The sequence below is a fragment of the Pseudopodoces humilis genome, chromosome 4, assembly GCF_049639895.1.
Source record: "Pseudopodoces humilis isolate 2021_Gansu_Grassland_sample_001 chromosome 4, ASM4963989v1, whole genome shotgun sequence".
In the NCBI taxonomy this organism is placed as follows: Eukaryota; Metazoa; Chordata; class Aves; order Passeriformes; family Paridae; genus Pseudopodoces; species Pseudopodoces humilis.
Window position 1 is genome coordinate 21,652,824 of NC_142203.1, and position 18,864 is coordinate 21,671,687.

The following is an 18,864-nucleotide window of genomic DNA, read 5'->3' on the forward strand; positions in this document are numbered from 1 at the left end:
GAAGAATTTTGCATTCATTGATGAATATCACATTCAGGTGTAAATACTTTCTCTGTGTGACTGATTGTTCTTTGCTTTCTTTTCCTGAAAGTTCCTCATCTTCCAAGTTTGATCACTTGAACTCCAAGCTGTTTAGCATGGCCTTTATATATACCAGGCTGTATTTTAGAGCTTAGAATCCATTGCTGTGACTGCAACTGAAATTTTATGTCAGTATAAACGAAGTCTGTCAATTTTTGACAAATCTCTCTCCAGTCTTCTCCCCGCTTTGCGCTTGTCTGTCTGTCTGCTGGCCCAGCCAGTATCAATCCCTCTCCAGGCTTCTAGTGGGAGAGTACAGGGTTTTACTGGGTTCTGTCGGTGTCGCTCCCACCTTTGGTTAGCCATTCCTTCCCTGCACCACACTTTTCCCTTACTGTCTCTGGAACAATCTGTAGGTATCTTCTCCAGTTGTCCCTTCACATTCAAACTAGTCTGCCATACGTACACACTCCACTTACTGCCACTGTTTGAGATCAAGGAGGTAGACTAGACCAATGCTAGTATCAACTTCAACATCAGAGTATCAATTGCAATGAGCTCAGTTTAACCACAGCTTTGATTTTTTTCACTCTGGAAGGAGTCTTCTTTTATGTTCAGTATTGAAATAAACTGCTAGTAACTTTGGCAGTGTTTCACAGAGGTATTGTTTAATCTCTGACACAAAAGGGCTGTCTCCTTTCAGATTTTAAATTGCTAGTCCAAGAATCTTTCTACCACTCATTTACATTCCTGTGAGGCTGTATTTCTAAATTTTGTTGCCTGGCTGAATAGTTCAAATTTGCTAAAGTACAGTCTTGTTCGTAGACAGGACCCAGACTCTGAAGTGGTGTGATTGCCTTTGATTTGAATGTGCTCATTTCACTTACTTGATGTGCCAGACCAGAATGTGGGCAAGCATATCGTAGTTAGTAAAGCTCAGAGGAAGTTGATTCACATTTTTGTGAGTGATACTTGGCTTGGATCCCTCAGGTAATTCAAACACAATGAATATGTTTGTGAGGGTATAATGGATGAAAAGGTGGGTGGGAACAGTGCTGTTAGAGTCAGATAGGCCTGTGGTAGTGGTGTCATGATTCATAGTGCTGCACATACACATGGCTGTACTTCTTCGGTCCCAGAAAGCTTTGTGTTACAGCACTTACAAGACAAGCAAGTCACAACTTTCCTTCCTATTTTAAATGAGTATTTGAGTGATGAGTGATCAGTATCTTACTGGATATGAGTTGTCATGGGAATAATAGAGGAGAATATTAGAAGTAACCTTGTTTCTATGCTTTCCTTGAAGAAAATACAGGAAAAATGGTATAACAAGAGGTTCTCAGTATATTGTGGTTGATTTGGCAACCTTTTGGTCTGGTTTGCTTTGGTTTGTTTTTCGTTGTTTTGGTGTTAGTTTTTTTTTTAAACTAAAGGAAGGCCAAGTTACTGATGGCCACAATTTTCTTCTCCAGAATATTGTCCAGACTCCCATGCAATGATTATGAGACAGAATATCAGTGCCTTGATGAGTGTATGGTGTAAAAATGAGACACATAGGCATTTGTAGTATGTTTGGGGCCAGGAAAAGCTGGACATTAAGGATGATATGCAGCATAATCAAAATTGCACTGGACTCTCAGCACTGAAAATTTTAAAGGACATAAGGGAATATTTAAAAACACAGGAAAGGTTATATGCATGGAGGAACATCAAATTAACAATTACGTGACACACAGGAAGCACGTGGTTACTTTTCAGGGTGTCTCTTGCAGGCCAAGGACAGAACAGCTCGATCCAGCAAATAAGGAAGGGATATCAGACTGGCTACAATGGCAGTTGATTGTCTCCTCCAATACTGAGGGAAAGAGTGTAAATTATGAATGCTTCTGTATTAACCCTTGCACTGAAAACAATAATGGCAGGGAGCTAGAATTCCTGACATGTATCATCATCACAGATAATACAGATAGCCTCCTTCCACCAGTTTTTCAAGATACTTAATGTAGTTTACCATCTTTACAGGGATAATGGGGTGTGATGTACATGTATGATGGTGGTATTTTTCTGTGAAGCACTGCAGTTTAACAGCTCAAAGGCATTACCAGAAAAAAAAAGCACTTAGAAGCATTTTGAATGGAAGTTCCAAGTGTCACAGAAGTTTGATACCAATAATGTACTACAGGCGCCAGTGAGAATGGTAATGGTGAGCAGAAAATGTTCAATGAGACTAGAAAGCCGACAAATTTGGGACAGTTAATAAGAGTCAATGTTTTCAGTTATTCTTAATTCCTTTGGGTACTAAAGACAAAATCTTTTAATTTTATCTTTAATGTACCCATAGGGAAAGTAATCAGTTTGTAAAATCAATCCACATGAGAATTATGATGAGGCAGGGAGATGGATTTGTGCAACCAAATGACAAAGCAAAATGTTTCCTGTGTCTTGTCATCTATCTGTATATCCTTTGATAATTGATACTCATTAAGCAATTTCCACCTTGGTTCCTGTAGCTGGTTTTAAGAGCATTAACTTCCAGGAAGAAGGCTTTTTTGCGTGTATGTGTGTGTATGTGAGAAATAAAGATGAGTGAACCCTGGAGGGGAAAATGGCCATAGTTTATTACATTGATCTTGTTTTGGGAAGCAGAATAGAGTTGGCATTCTGTGATAGTGTGCCAAGTGAATGCATCCCTATCAAGAAGAAAAGTGTAAGGAGACAACATAAGGTAGAATTTACATGAGTTTAAAAATTACCTTGATTGCTTGCTTAGAGATTTTTAAGTGTTAAGATCTTTAATGTTATATAAACAAGTGTGATTACTTGTTAAATGATGTTAAATGATGCTAAAGACTAATAGTTCCTTGTGCATTAACTGGAAAAGCTCCTGTATATTTGCTTTGTAGTGTGACTCAGAATTGCATTGCAAAATCAGAAAAAAAAATCTGATATTCCTGATATTTCTAAAACTTAAAAACAGCTGCCTGATGTATTATGCTCCTTCTATTTTTACAAATGAAACTCTATCAGTTTTTCACTATATATATATATATATATTATGTAAAAATAAAGTAAAATATTCTGATTTCTCCCCATCTATCCTAGCCAGGTAAGTTTTTCAGGTGCCCAACTCAGTACTAAGAAATTGATACTTGTAAAAATTAAAAAACTAAAACAAGGATTATGGAATTAAGCAGGCTCTTTCAGCTCATGAGGAAGCCCATCAATCTGTTGTTAACACTGGAAAACTAGAAGAAAAGTGCTGGAGCCACTGTTGCCTGAAACTGTTGGAGATGTTCCTGAATTACTGGAATTCTGTTTAGAAAAATTTTTCATCTATTGGGATACCAATGAACATAGCTGCTAAGATCACACATGTGTAAAGGTTATAGCTTGATAGAATGACAGCATAAGTTTACAGCACATCGCACCTCTGGCAATATTGGTTGGTAAGACAAATACGGGAAACTGGAGGAATCTAGTGACTTAATGGAAATACAACAACATTAAATTTCAAGTGGTGATAATCTAGCTTTTCTTGGGTTTGGAATTCAAGTAACTGCCAAATGATTGGAGTGGTTCAATGGTTGCACATTAGGAAAACAGCATGCCAGAGTTAAGTAATAACAATGTAATAGCCTAGAAGATGCCTGAGAGCCTCTAAGCATAAAGGTTCTGTGTGCCATATGCTGAAATACCTGCTATAAAATCTGAACAGGATTACCATTCATTTTATATCCATACTCTGCTGATGTGCACAAGTAATACCAAGGATTACATATGCATCTGACGTGTGTTTATCACTAGAGTAGGTCTTGAATGCATTAAGTCAGTAGACTTAATGATGGAAAATCTATGTTTTGTTGCCAGAGGCATGTTTATCTCTGATGTTTTAATAGTTTTTCAGTGAACTGAATTTGTATTTCCATTGTATTTTTCAGAAAAAGTCTGAAAGACATATATATTTAAAAAAAAAAAAATCTGTTTTCAATCATGCTTGCAAATTATGATGTGTTGCCAAAAAATCCTGTCTTGAGTAGTTTATTATAACATGGCCTATCCCTGGCTCTCTTAGTTCCTTCAACAGTGCTTTGAACAGAAGTACATATCTCCTGAGAGTTTTATCTGAAGACATTAACCTGGCAATACTTTAGTTACATATAAGTGTGTTCCCTGGTGGTAATGCTTGCAAATCTAAAGGTCTGAACAAAACAAGGTTCGTCCACAGGGATACTTATTTTTCCTTTATGTTATAAATTATCTGAAATATACCTGATTAAAGTGGTGCTTGTTTATGAAACATTTTGCTAGCTAGTTTTCAAGCATTACATCTGTTTTAAATTTGAAGAACTAAACTACGTCTACTTTCTCTGCTATAAACTTAAGTTTATATGTGCTTATACTTATGGCACAGTATCAAGCTGCATCTGACAAGTTACAGTTCGAAGTTTGAGCATCTGTTTTGAAGTGAAATATTGTAAGGATATCTCAAGATTACACCCCTGATAATTTGGTGCAGAGTTTTGTCAGCATATTGGCATCATAGGGAGAGCTGTGAATATGTCAGTTCTGAAACTTCTTTGGTTCATCCAAGACAGAATATTTTTTGGCCCATTATAATAGTTTTAATAATGCAGAGCTCATCCATGTATCATTGCTACCATGTTGCTACCATGAGCTCCACTAAATCTTTAGACAAGCCCATGGTACAGAGCTGACTCATGGGAGTTCAGATGCATTCAAGTTAAAGTGGAGTCAGAGAATTCTGTTTACTGCTTGGTTTACAGTGCTGCCCAAGTGGTGTTGGTCTCCTTTGTGTTTCTGCTCTCTTTCCTATAACAAATATGTATAAATAATTAATATTATTTTTTTTGCTAAGAAATGGTTCTTTCAGATTTCCTTTTTATATAATACCTATCTTAACTCTCTATTCAGAGTTAATAAACAATTGCCTGTTTTAATTTTTCAGACCCTCATTCAAGATGGCCAGTTACAAGAAATTATCTCAGCTTCATTTTCTTGTAAAAGTCAATTGTAGTTTCAGATCAGATACATAGTTGGTGTCCAACTAACTAGGTTGTTTCCTCCAAATTTAATTTTCTTCTCTTAAGACTACATTAATTTTGTGGCAAAGAACTTTCTGACAGATACTGTCTGTTATCCAAGATGTATTTTGTTTTTACTCCCCCTGAAGGACATCTTTTGTTTCAGGGTTTCTATTTCATCTTATTTTGCTTTCCAGTTTAATCTCTCAATATGATTGTCTTTTGCCTTTTTGTGTGGAATGTTTGCCTGGTTTTCTTATGTGGGGTTTGGATGGTTTTGTCTAGTGCCATCTATGCTTTCCCCAAAAATTGTTTATGCAGTTTGGCAAGGTGAATGTATTTTATAGCAATACTGTGCCTCAACCAAATGTCAAAATATATGAAAGGCATATATTTTATAGAAAGCTATATATATTAAAAAAAAGCAAAAACATGTTGACTTTATATTGTTAGATTTTATGTGTTTGATTTTATGTTTGTGTAAGTCAGAAGTGTATGTATTTTATCCTGGTTGATTGTCCTGGCTGTACTATTTAAATTATGTAATATTTTTAGATTACTGATATTTCTTAATAATATTTTTGGACTCTAACTTAGGGAGCACTCCTTTCACAACTGTTTTCCACTCGGAATTTGTCCATAGCTTTCTACAGCATAAAGTAATGTTCAGCATTCTCCTAGGTTTTCTTTAGGGCCAGGAGTGGTTTCAGTGTTGGTATGAATTAGACTATCACAACTCAGGGAGGAGTTGTCACGGTGCTCACTTTATGTCCTCTTTCAACCTTAAGAAGTTGTTTGTTTGGTGTTTTTTTTTTTATGTGCATGTTGTTTGTGTGGGATGCCAGATCGAGATGATTATAGACACATAGCCTTACTAGCCCTGGAAAAAATGAAGATGAATTAGAAGCATTTGAATTTTCTCACAACTTTGCTGTTTCCACTTACACCTAGAGTTGACCCTGTTCTCCATAAGGAAATAATTAAGAATCCATGCTTACTTTAATCTTAACTTTTTTTCTTCTGACTTTTCTTTGTTGAAACAATCATAGGAATTGCTTATTTGCATAAAGAGAAAAAGGGAAGAAGTGTAGAAGATTAAGTACATAATTTGTACTTGGGCAGGTCTGAGGTTTATGCCAGGCTCTGCTGTAGATCACTCTGATAGTTTGGCGTGAAGGACTCAATTTTTCTTCAACCGTTTCTGAATCTGAAAAATAAGAATTTACTTCATACATCTTTGCCTGGCTAAATTAATTGTGATAGGTTAGTCTGAAGAAACTCTATTGATTTTTTTATACTTACATTAAATATGGTCATCTAACATTTGCAGCGTGCTAGGCTTTTTAAAGAGCCTGTGAATTTCTTAAAATGCTTAGATAGTAGGTATTTTTTACCATGCTTGTAGGAAAGAACAGCAGATAATCTGTTTTTGTTTTAATCTTTGACCTATTTGGAACTCCTATTTTAAAAGAAGAGGAGGATTGATAGGAACATATTTATACATATATTTCTTTTTGATAAAAGATAAGCCATAAAACAAGAAAAGATAATGTGAAAAGGAATGTGAATCTAAGTAAACAAATTTTTGGGAAAAGGATACCTTTGGTCCAGACATTCAGATAAAATTAGAGGAGTCTAAGTACGTTGGTAGTATTTAGAAGAATCTCATGCTGTTCCCTGATACTGGATTCAAGGGTCTGTGGTAGGCAGTGATGAGTGGAGTCAGTGCTGCTGATGGCAGCCCAAGCTTAGATAGATTTTCCAGACTTCTGCTTTCTACTGAGTGCAGTTTTACATATGAGCAAAAAGATTGTCCACGTTGCTATGGTCTTCAGTTTCATAATGTTTTTTCATAATGTTCTTCATAATGTTTTGTGTTGTGTTGTACAGCAAGATTTTGGTAGATGGGTTGGCTATAGGGGTGGCTTCCATGAGAAGAGGCCAGAAGCTTGTCCTGTGTCTGACAGAGCCAGTGCCATCCAGTTCCAGGGTGGACCCACCACTGGCCAATGCTGAGCCCTTCAGCAATGGTGGCAGCACTTCTGAGATAAGAAAGCTGAAAAGGAATGGGGGGGAATGCACAGGAGCTGTTGCAGCCAGGGAAGAGAGGAGTGAAAATATGAGGGTGAAGGAGCCATGAAGAAGAAGGGGAGGAGGTTCAGGCACTGGAGCTGAGGAGGGAGCAGCAGAGACAGTGTGTGGACTGATCCACAGACTCCCATTTCTTATCTCCCTGTGCTGCTGGGGTGGAGGAGGTAGAGAAAATGGCAAGTGATGTTGAGCCTGGGAAGAAAGGAGGAGTGGAGGGAAAATGTTTTGAGATTTCGTTTTTATTTCTCACTACCCTATTCTTATTTGATTGGCAATAAATTATATTAATACTTCCCAAGCTCATTCTGTTTTGCCCATTGTGGTACTTGGTTAGTGATCTCTCCCTGTCCATATCTCAGCCCATGAATCTTTCATTGAATTTTCTCACCCTTGTCTGCTGAGGAGGGGAGAGATAAAGCAGCTTCACTGGGCGCCCGACATGCATCAAGATAAATAAAGTAAATATCTAAATACTTACATAGTTGAATTACCATGATAAAATAAAACAATGTAAATTAATACAAACTGTGACAAGCATTGAAAAGAAAAATAAAGTGGTTTACTTGTGTATCTTGATGTTTTGTAAGAAATTCTTCAGTTTCAATTCTAGTAGCTCTATCACAAAACATTGTCTTGATGAGTTTTTGGAAAGGTTTTATATCTCTTAAGACATTTTTTAACTTCAAATGGATATTTTTCATCAGCCTATTTTTAAAATTGAGTATCATCCAGTTTTAAAAAAATTCTGCTTAAACTTGGACAATTTCCTGAGATCCGTAAAGAATTGATTTCTGTAAGAACTTCTCACCTGTCATGCTGTTAAGCTTTTATAACTGCTACTTTATAACACCTGAACAATCATTTTGGTGTTACATTGAAAATAGTTAAAGCTTGAGTGAAAACAAAGTAGTAGATTTTTATAAAAATGAGAGGTTTTGGCAGATGATGAGTAAATAATTTGTCATAATTAGTCATCATTAATGTGAGATGCAGTCAAGAACCAACCCCTTGCTCTCAGGAGCTGAGAGACAGCAGTGCTGCCGTGAGTGATACCATTAACCACTTGCCTCCCATACCAAAATCTTCAGCATGTTTGATGGCCACAAATCACATGCTATATGTTTTACAGACATAAAGCAAGAGGGAGAACTAGCTGCAGTTCACAGTCTAAAAGTAACTTCTCTCAAGTCTTGGTCCAAAGTAGTATGAGGTCATGGTATGGACTTGGGTGGTAGCCATGGTTTGGCACCTTCAATCACCCTGTGACTTCACATTAATCACATCTGCTGTTATGAAGGACAGCTGTAACTAGTTAGAGTTTTGTAAAGAATGTGTGGATTAACAGGTTTTCTGGTTTTTTATTTGGTTTTTTGCTGTTTTTTAATAGCGCTCTTCTCCCAAGCTGCTATAAAGGGTATTGAAATAATGTCTTTTTTTGGCCCAGAATTTGGTGTTACCTTTTTATGCTTACTCTAGTTAGTATTGATTCTTTTTTTTTTTCTTCTTCTTAAAATCAGGGTATTATTAATGTTTGAAATTAAACTGGACTTCAAGAAACTAGTATGACATTCTCCAAGGTTGGTTTCTGTGTCATGGTTTTTGCCATGTACTGCTTACTTCCCAGTGGGGTTTCTTACTGTCTCCATTTGAATTTCATTGTTTTAAATAACTGACTATTGACAGACACAGAGCCACAAAGCATTACCAGTTTGGTAGCACACTCGCCCAGGTGAAACTCTAGTTGTTGTCCTTATAGTAGTATATGCTTCTAACAGCAGGCTTGTTTCTGATGAGATCTGTAATGAGGCAATTCCCTTTTGTGCAAAAGTCAGCTGAAGAACAGAAGTATGACCTCTTTCCTTTTATTGATTATAACTATAGCAGACAGGGTACAGACAAAAGTAGTCTTGGAACAGAAAGATTATTCAGAATAAAGCAATGGTCAAAAGTCTGCATTTCATGTTCTCAGATTAATCACAGGTGTCTGCCCTTCAATTCATCCTGAAGCTCTACTTGTCTCAGGCATTCTACCAAGGCATACCATTCAGCTCCTGCAGTCCCATCTGCTTCAAGACCATGAGACACTCAGCTTCTCATTCTCACATTCCTCTTTTTATCCCCCACTTCATGTACTGACCATAATGTCAGATGGTCTGGAATATCCCTTTGGTCAGCTGGGGCCACCTGCCCCAGCTATGTCTTCTACCAACCTTCCAGGCACTCCTCACCAGTGTGGAAGTGAAAAAGCAGAAAAGGCCTTGGCTCTGGGTAAGCCCTACTTAGCAGTAACAAAAACCTGTGTTTATTATCAGCCCTGTGTCCAGTACAAATCCAAAACACAGCCGCATTCCAGCTGCTCTGAAGGAAATTAGCTCTACTCCAGCCTCAACCAGCATAGTAACTTAAAATTTCTCTCTGTAAAGTGTGACTATACACTGCTGTACTGCTTTGTTCGCTTTCCAGTGCCTCAGTTGCACACTGAAGGAGGATGAATGTTCCTGTAGAAAGTACTAGCACATTCTTACATAAAAAATAAGTAGTGCAAAATAAAACAAGAAGTAACAGGAGTATGTCAGAATAAAAGTGTACAATTCTAGTATCTAATTAAACATCCAGGGGTAGTGGGGGGTGAAGTGTTCTTGCTTGTAAAGACATTTGTTGTCTTGCTTGTAAAGTTGACATTTCTTTGTTAGTTTTTTTTTTTTTTTTCCCTGTATTGTCTATATTTCTGTAAGGTTTTATATACTGGAAAATACTTGATGGAAAATAAATTGAGCATAGGGTGTGCCAAAAAAGCCCCAAAGCAAAGCAAAACCAAAAAACCCATACACTGAAAAATGAGAAATTTGAGAGAATGTGAATATCATATTTTGTGTTTGTTAACTGGTGGCTATCAGTGTGAGTAGTGTTTGTGAAGTGTTTTGCTCTAAGGAAAAAAATGTGGTTATTCCATATGGATTGGCCTATATATGCTTAAAATCTTTCTATAGATATTTAAATTAAAAGACACCAGATGTTGCACAGAAGCTGCTGCTTCTGCTTTCTGAACTTCATGGTATATTCTTTCAAAACCCACAGGAAGTAGCTGAGGGAAAAAGTGTATTAATTAAGTTCAGAAATAGATTTTCCAGCTATAGGAAAATCTCCAAAGAAAATAGCATATGATTTTCAGAAATACGAGCTTTCTGTCCCAAGAATCTGGTGGCAGCATGAAGCACTGTCACATGGGGATAAAAATTCAGATTTCGAGTTTTCAGAGCTAAGCTCTTGAAATAAGCTAATTCTCTGGAAATAAGCCAGTCTGTGGCCCTTGGAAATGGACCCATCTTTTGACCTGTCCCCTCTGGCCAGTGTTCATCATTCTATAGACAGTCTTAAGGAAGATCATTTTTCCAGGTTTTTTTGACCTGAAGAAATAATGTTGTAGTAGCACAGACATGAGGGAAAGGAAAGTACTAGAATTTCCAGATGCTCTACACTTCAAACATGAAATATGGCTGAGCATAGAGTATATTTTATAAGCTCTAAAACGATGGCAAAATAATTACAGAATGGGATTTGCTTTGCACTGGTTGAGAAAGAAGATTTATGGTTGGCAAACCAATTAAGTATTTCTGCATTTCGAAGTACAGACTCTGGTGTATTTGTAGTGCCTTCTTTTGCTCTGTTTCCTTCAGACCAAAGCACTGAGAGTGACTCTCCCGCACTAGCAGTTGGTAGAAAGTGTCCCATCTGTCTTTATGCAATGAATATATATATAATTGTTTATAGTTACATGGTTCTGCTGGAAGAAAATGGATATGCAAACAAGTAACATTCACCACTGAGCAGTCTTACATGGATCACATCAGCTGCTTTAAATGTGAATTGCTGATGTGTTGGGTATCGTGTGTCGTCATGGCTTTACCCCAACCAGCAGCTAAGTACTCAGCAGCTGCTTACTCACCCCACGCCTGCGAGATGGGGAGAGCATCCCAAGAGCAGAAGTCAGAAAAACTTCTCTCTTGAGATAAGACATTTCAAGGAGGGAATCAAAGCTGTATGTGCAAGGAAAGGAGAAGGACTTTATTCACCACTTCCCATTAGCAGGCAGATGTTTAGCCACATCCCAGAGAGCAGGGCTTCACTTCACATAATGGTTACTTGGGAAGATAATTGTCATAACCACAAACATCCCCATACCCTTTTGCTACCTCAAGCTTTTATTGCTAAGCGTGACTTGAAAAGGACTTGATGTCCTTTTGGTCCATGTGGATCAACTGTACCAGGCATCAGCCTGTGGCAGAGGCAGAGCAAGAAACAGAGAAGGCCTTGATGCCGTGCAATAACTAAAACATTGATGTGCTACTAACCCTAAAATGTTTTAGTCACAAATCCAAAGCACAGCACCATCTTGTCTGCTATGAACCATGTTAACTCCATCCCAGGACAGGGCCAGTAGCACTTACACTCATTGTTATCTACCAGGTAACACCCGTGGCTTGGGCTCCATCCACTGTGGTGATTGCTTGGGACAGGAGAGGCAGCATGCTTTGTTGAGCTGATGGCACCAAAATCAGCTCAGGTTTCGTCACAGGCCACTTCTCTAGTTCTTTATGAGTACCATCATTTGTTGGTTCTTGTAGCTTCTGCTGTGATACTTCCATAGCACAAAGCTGAAATCACAGAAAAAATTTGAATGTGTGTCCATTGCAGTACCACTGGGAAGAAGAGAGAAAGGTATGTCTTTTGTATGTCTCTTCCACTCTCTCCCAGAGAATTCCACTACAGGCTTTAAGAAATCCTCCTGATAAAGGTGTGTTTTACAAATCTGTTAGACCTACTTTTCCTCCTTTCAAAAAAGAAGATAGGAAAGAAAGAAGGAAACAAACAAACAGGCAATTCCACAGAAAAATGAATAGAAGACAAAGCTGTCTTTGGAAAAGTCTTCGATACCTTTCATTTTGTTTTTCAAGCAGAGTGATGACAAGAACCTGAAAATGAGAGCTTTTACAACGTGTCATACCTGTGATTTCCAGTATATAAAAGAGGAAGTCAGAATAGAATAGAAACTACATATATATTTATTTATTTTTATCACTATTTTTATTTTTTTTTGTTGAATTGAAGCAACAAGATCATATTTCTGCTTTCTGCTTTGAATCAGTCTGCAGAGTTCCTGTATTCTACCACATCAAATTTAAGCTTATTTGTCTTTATGATCAAGTTAGACCTTGCCTTTTAACATTTTACATATATTCCTTCAATATCTGCTGTGTAGTTTTGCCAACTTTAATGAGACCAATACTGTAATTCTTGCGAGCTGTTGCATTCCTTCAAGCAGAATGCCTTCTACCAGTATGATGTTCTTTATTCAGTGAGTTCATGAATTTTCTTTGCTCTTGTATGAAATAGTAAATGTAAAATCAGTGAACGATGTGTCTGATACGTTTTAAAGAAAACATAAATCATGTTATACCTGTTCAGTACCTGAGAAAAATCACATGTTGAGCATCTGCTATGTTTCCGTCAATGTTTAGGCAGCCAGATTTTAATGCATAAAGAATGACGGTTATACACGAAAAATAAAATACTTGTTAGTGTCATAAGCTTCCCTCTCATTCAGTTCCTGGTGAGAATCACATTAGTGTGCATTGTAGGGTAACTGACACAGAATTGTGTAAGTTGGCTGTTCTGTTGACTTCATGCCTTTGAATTTTTCCTGTGTAGCCAGACTGTACTGCAGCTGAGAGAGCCATGGCAAGACTTGCGACACACCCCACCTTGAAGCCTAGATTTGTTGAACTTAAAGGTATGAAACATTTTATTTAATTTTCTATTATATCTGTAACTGGTGTGTTACCTTGTTCATGTATGTTTCTGACGAGAACAAAAGTAAAAAACCCACAAAATTAGGTAATTAGCCTAACTAGCTGCAGTGAGCCAAGCCACAAACTTGAAACTGTTTATATGGCTTTATGTGTGACAATATGCAACATGACATTTATTTAATATAGGGTGTTGAACAAACAGAGCTTAAAATGGAAATTCTAAAAATTAAATGGAGATGTAATGGAGTGTTTCTACATTAAATAGGAACATAAATGGATCATTACCAATGGGTTTTCAAAGACACCTAAAAGGTTTTACAAATTACTTTCTTAATCTTCCCTGAAGGCTGTCCTCAGAATTCTTAGGATACCTTTCCTGGTTATTTAGGCTTCCTCTTGTTTCCTTGAAATTGGAATTTTCCACTTAAAATTAATGTTAAAAAGGATCAAGTCCTAGTAGTAACATCACAAAGTTATTTCATTAATAACAGAGCATATCAAATATCCATTTAATTATATATGAACAAATTAATATTAATTTGCAATTTTACACACAAAGCAGTGCCCTAAGTGAGCATGATTATCGGCTGCTTGATTATCGGCATGATTATTTTTTGAAGCAGAAGTTCACAGTTTAACCCAAACTTTATCGTGTATTTAATTAATAATATTTTTCAAGGATTTCCTTCACTTTTGTTGATGCTGTAGTCTAAGGTATCTCTTGTCCGATGTGTTTGGTAAATAATTCATAAGGACATTCAAAGTATGCTCAATACAAACACATACAAGTTGAAAAAATGTTTTCTTATGTAAAAATAACTTGGGTAAATTCATATGTAGCTGCAACAAAATATTTTTCTGCCCCTTATACAGCTGCTGTTAAAGCTTTTAAGGATGCAAGAAAGAACCCAGACAAAGCCACTCCTATGAAAAAGGATCAGTCAGAAGAACAGCCTAAATCGGCAGAACATTCCAGCAGCAGCTTGGATGACCAAGCTTCTAAGCAGCCTCAGAAACAGCAGGGATGTGAACACAAAACAAAATCAGGCATGAAAATAGAAACTGACAAGGTGGTTGAAGAGCTCTGTGAGAGTGAATCTGAGCAGAATACTGTGGAAATGGAGAGAGCATATGCTCCAGAAGAACCTTCATTTCAGGCAGTAAAAATGCAAACAATTACTCAAAACAAAACAGAAAAGAAACTTGGCTACCAAAAAAAGAAAGAAAATTTGAGTATGAACAAATTAAGTGCAATAAAAGAAATAATTGATGATAGTGACCAAGAGCATACCAGTGAAAAGGAGTACTTTGATGATAGTACTGAGGAGAGGTTTTATAATGAGTCATCAGATTCTGACAGTGACAGCAATGATGATTTCTTCATTGGCAAAGTAAAAAAAAAGAAAAAAGTAGCAGCAGTTAATAATTTTTCTTCAACAAAAGGAAAGGGTAGTGTTCAGAAAAATGTAACAAAGACAGAAAAGAGCACGGTGTCTGGGGCAGCCCACGATTTGATCATGGAAGAGAGAAACCCACTTGCAAAAGCAAGCAAGCTGGAGTCAGTGTTCTGCAGTTCTTTGTCTACTACCAATCAGAAATCTCAGAGCAGAAGGTAAACCTTTTCCTCATGCTATGTTCTCCATTCCCTCCCTTTGTCATGGTAATGGAAATGGCTGTGATTTCTAATAGTCCTTACTAAACAGAGAATTTCAGCCCATTAAACCCTACAACATTTTCCCAGAAACTACTCACTGGTCTTCTTAAAGTTCTTTGAAAATACATATTTTTTATATTCACAGTAGCCCTGATTTCTGCATAGGAATGCTAACTAGATCTACACCCAAATTCAATTACTTTTTAATTCTTCTCTTTCTACTGTTAACATGGGTGGAGCACTATTGAAGAAGCTTGCATGTTATGTTTGAAAAGTTATTGCATGATGATTCTTTATTTGCAGGTGTTTGTAATCTTACAATTTTACTGAAAAATCTTAATTTCTCATTCTTTTTTTAGAAATACTAAAGACCAGCCTCTCAAAAATGAGAGAACAGGTATGTATTACTTAACCTGGTAAAATTAGGAGAGGAAAAAAACATTTTCATCTAGTCATGATGGGTGTTATTTGTTTCTTTTCAAGTTTATGGAATATATTTTAACATTTGTTGTTAAAATGGTCAAACTGTTCAGCTTTCATTTTAATCAGTGGATACTGTGTGCTATTTTCTATTTTCTCATATTAGAAATAATTAAGGTTTACACCAGAAATGTTTTTTCTGTCTGTCAAGCAGTTAGCGTGATTTTTGCATAGGTAAAAGTACTAGATATGTAACTAGTACCTTATCTCATCAGTAATTTCCTCAATAGCTCCTGAATATGGAATATTTTACTCCATTTATATTCTGTGGTACCATTTTGGAGTTCATTTGGTTGAGGATATAATTCCAGTCTTATTGATTTACATTGTGTAACAGTCATTGGTTTATTGTGAAGAAAAAAGTTTAGAATGTGCTGAATGTTTGTCTACACAAATTGTGAGTGCAGTATTTATAAATCTGAACTGTCTGCAGTCTAGTGAGTGGCAATTTACCAGGCTACAAGATGAAGAAATCTTGCTGTGAATATTCAGATGATTGTGTTCCCCATGGCTCATTATGAAATTTTTGAAAATATCTGCAATCCCAAGGTAGTTTGCATACTTTTATGAATGTTCATGATGTAGTTAATGGTGTTTTTTTTTTTTTTTGTATTTGCACAGGTTTCCTTAAAAGTGAAACAAAGCTCAAGAAGAAACCATTTGCAAAAGCTTCAGGGGGTATTAAGTGCAACAATAAGAAAGCACTTGTGGAGCAGCCTCTTCATCCTTCATGGGAAGCAAGCAGGAGACGCAGAGAGCAAATGTCTCAAATTACAGCATTCCAGGGGAAAAAAATTAAATTTGATGACTAGACTATATGTATATGGAGGTTCAAAAAAAATTTTTTTAAACTGCTGTTTGAACATCTTTGTTATATTGTCCATATCCTTTGCAGCCTACAAAATTGCAACTATTGTTTACCATCTTAGAGTATCAAGATTGCTTCATTCATTTTGTGTGCTGTTGATTAATGTAATGGCCGTTTGGGGTTGGTTCTTAAGTCAAATTATGTAGTGCCACCAGTGCCAGTATATTCATGAAATATACCCTAATATAAAATGTGAATAAAGGGTTTTTAGGAATGTAATTTGTGCCCTGTAGGAATATTACAGATTCTTTGGAGAGGAGTTTGGAAGGGGGTTTTTTGTATGTAAAAAAAGCTACTTATATGAGAATTTGGTTTTCAAAAGAAAGGTTCTGTATTTTAACATCTCAACTGAGACAAAGTAAAAGATTCTTCTGTTTGAAGAAACTTCATAAATTAATCAGTCTGTTGGATAGCTGGAAAAGTCAAATCAGTTGTAAGCATAATATGAAAATTTCTGGAGAGAATAAAGTATTGTGCTTTTAAATTGTGATCTCTGTTCTCTGATTATACTGCCAATTTGAAGAAATGAGGTGTCTTTAAAACTTTGTTCTGGTAGGTATGTCTGGATCCTTCAACGTGTGTCTTGCACTTTCTGCAAGAATGTGAAAACGTGGAAAAAGCTTGTACACTAAGAAAGATTTGACTTTTAAGTGGCAGTCTGAGATTGGGAGTTCATCTGATTTGGATTTGACATAAAAAAATACATTAAATACTGCTTCAGGTGCTTTTCCTACTATCTAATTAAAAAGAAATTCTGAACATGTAATTCATTTTTAATAGTGTTGTTTATTTCAGTACAGTTACCTTTCATAATCAGATTAATTCATAAACTTGGTAAATGACTGAACTGTGCTATTCATGTAGCATTTTGAGATGCCCTGCATCACCCCAAAGGCCCATCTAACCTAGTATCTTTGAAAGTAGCCAAAAAGGGATGCTTTAAGGATAGAGGGAGCACACACTGATACATCATACAACATCCATCTCTTCAGGCTTACAGTTTTATGGCTCTGTGACATCTTATGGTATTGTAGCTTAGGATGTTTAATAATCCTTTATCAATTTCCTTTCTTCAGATTTGTCTGCTCTTAAATCCCTGCTAACTTGTAGAATATGTCATCCCTTAAGGTGTAGATGGCCTTCCTACATATTGCAGTCTGAAAAAAACAAGTTTTTTTCTGAGTCTCAGGCAAAGCCAGGAGGCTTCTGGGCTGCATTAGAAAATGTTGCTAGCCAGTATGAGGATCCTTGCCCTGGAGTAAACACAGATAATGCTACATTATACATGTCCCATCTTGTGTTAAGCTCCTGAAGACTAAACCTTCAAGTTAGTCTGTTCTGTATTAATATTTAGGCATGGTTTGCCCCACTTAGTTAGGGTTTCTTTTCTATATACTGAACAAATGTCATATCTAATTGTCACTACATGTAACTGTCTTTAATGACATTGCCTCCCAGAGGAATGATAAATTCAACCAGCCTTCCATTTCAAAGTGGCTTTGATGCTGTTATTTTCACTGTACCGTATGGAACAGTATTTAAGGCCAAAAGCTTCAAAATAAAGCACAGAAAAATGTTTACAGTGGTTTTGTAGGGTTATATTTCACAGAAGAAGCCATGCATTTATCTGCTTTCTATAAACTCCAAGGTTTTCATATGCAAACATTAATCCTTAAAGCTTTAAATAAAAAAGTAAGTCCTAGATGAATGTCACACCAAACAAAGGTTTGGTGTGTTACTTCTCTGCTTCCAGTGTAAGGCAAGAGACGTATCTTGGTAGATATTATCAGCTGTAACAGCTTTTTGTGGACAGTTTACCTTTCTTTTAGCAGATGAATACCCTATTTAAGAATTAAAGATTGCAGATAGTTCGAAAAAAAACCTCAAGACTCTAGGGAGCTAAAGTTCTAAAGTGGTTTTTTGGCATGTGCTTAAAAGATCTAGGAGCATTATTGGTTTATCTTGTCACTTGAGCAAGTTTCTTACTGCATTATTACAGCTGTAATTGGTGGCCACAGAATTCTCCCTGAAGGAAGCCTGACTTACCAAAACAACCTTTCTCTTTTTTTTTCTTCAAAAATACTTCTGAGCTCTTACTTTAAAGAAAAGAAAAAAGATAACATTCACTGAGCATGAATGAGAGAAGAGAGATTAGGATACTGGCATTGCTTTATATTTTAATGGGTTACTGCCACTTTCTGCTGGTGGTTAGTGAGTCACCTGGATCACAGCCTTAATTCATTACACAAGTAGTGATGGTGGAGATTTGATAGTATCTCTTACATGTAACTGGGAAATTCATTTGTGGACTGATAAACCCAGTGAACTTGCCTGGAGGTTGTTGATAAAGTTCAGAATGTTTTTTCTTCATTATAACAATATAACATGTTCAACATACATGTGATTTTAACTCATATCTATAGCACTGTTTAGACAGAGACCTCTCACAAAGTACTAGCAATTTATTTTTATAGCGACATGGGAAGTTATTTCTTTCTGTGATAATTAGATTTTAAAATGTTGAGAACTGTGCTTTTCAGTTCAGTACCGTACCATGAAGAAATGTCTTTAGCCAGGTACATACCAGTCAGATACTACTAGGCTGCTTCAGGTGCACGATTTTTTCACCTCAGGCTTACCAACAAGATAATCTCAGATTTTTCAGTATCTTTTAAGACAGTCATCACTAGTTCAAATATTATTGGATTTTTTTAATACAAAATGTGTGTGTATTATTGATGGGACCATTTTGTGACTTCCAAACTGGCGTAACTATCTCTTTAATCAGTTTTTATGGAATTATTAGATCAGGAAAAACGGGTCTTGAATGAAAATTCAGTTACAGCAGTACTTTCTTAAGCGAAAGTGTTGAGCTGCTTTGCGAATGTAGACTGGTGG

At 36.5% G+C, this 18,864-nt stretch overlaps 1 protein-coding gene across 2 annotated transcripts in view; it reads left to right on the plus strand.

Moving 5' to 3' along the window:
• The window catches only part of SRFBP1 (serum response factor binding protein 1), a 66,932-nt gene extending 50,239 nt beyond the window's left edge, over nucleotides 1–16,693 (plus strand). The window contains exons 5-8 of one of the 2 annotated variants that reach the window (XM_014257081.2): nucleotides 12,864–12,945; nucleotides 13,838–14,576; nucleotides 14,978–15,015; nucleotides 15,720–16,692. In XM_014257081.2, the coding sequence (XP_014112556.2) occupies nucleotides 12,864–12,945; nucleotides 13,838–14,576; nucleotides 14,978–15,015; nucleotides 15,720–15,910 (1,050 nt within the window). In that variant the 3' untranslated portion in view covers nucleotides 15,911–16,692. Of the gene's footprint in view, nucleotides 1–12,863; nucleotides 12,946–13,837; nucleotides 14,577–14,977; nucleotides 15,016–15,719 lie in introns of both variants that reach the window. The other variant, XM_014257082.2, reaches the window with a different exon arrangement.
• The last annotated feature ends 2,171 nt before the right edge of the window (nucleotides 16,694–18,864 follow it).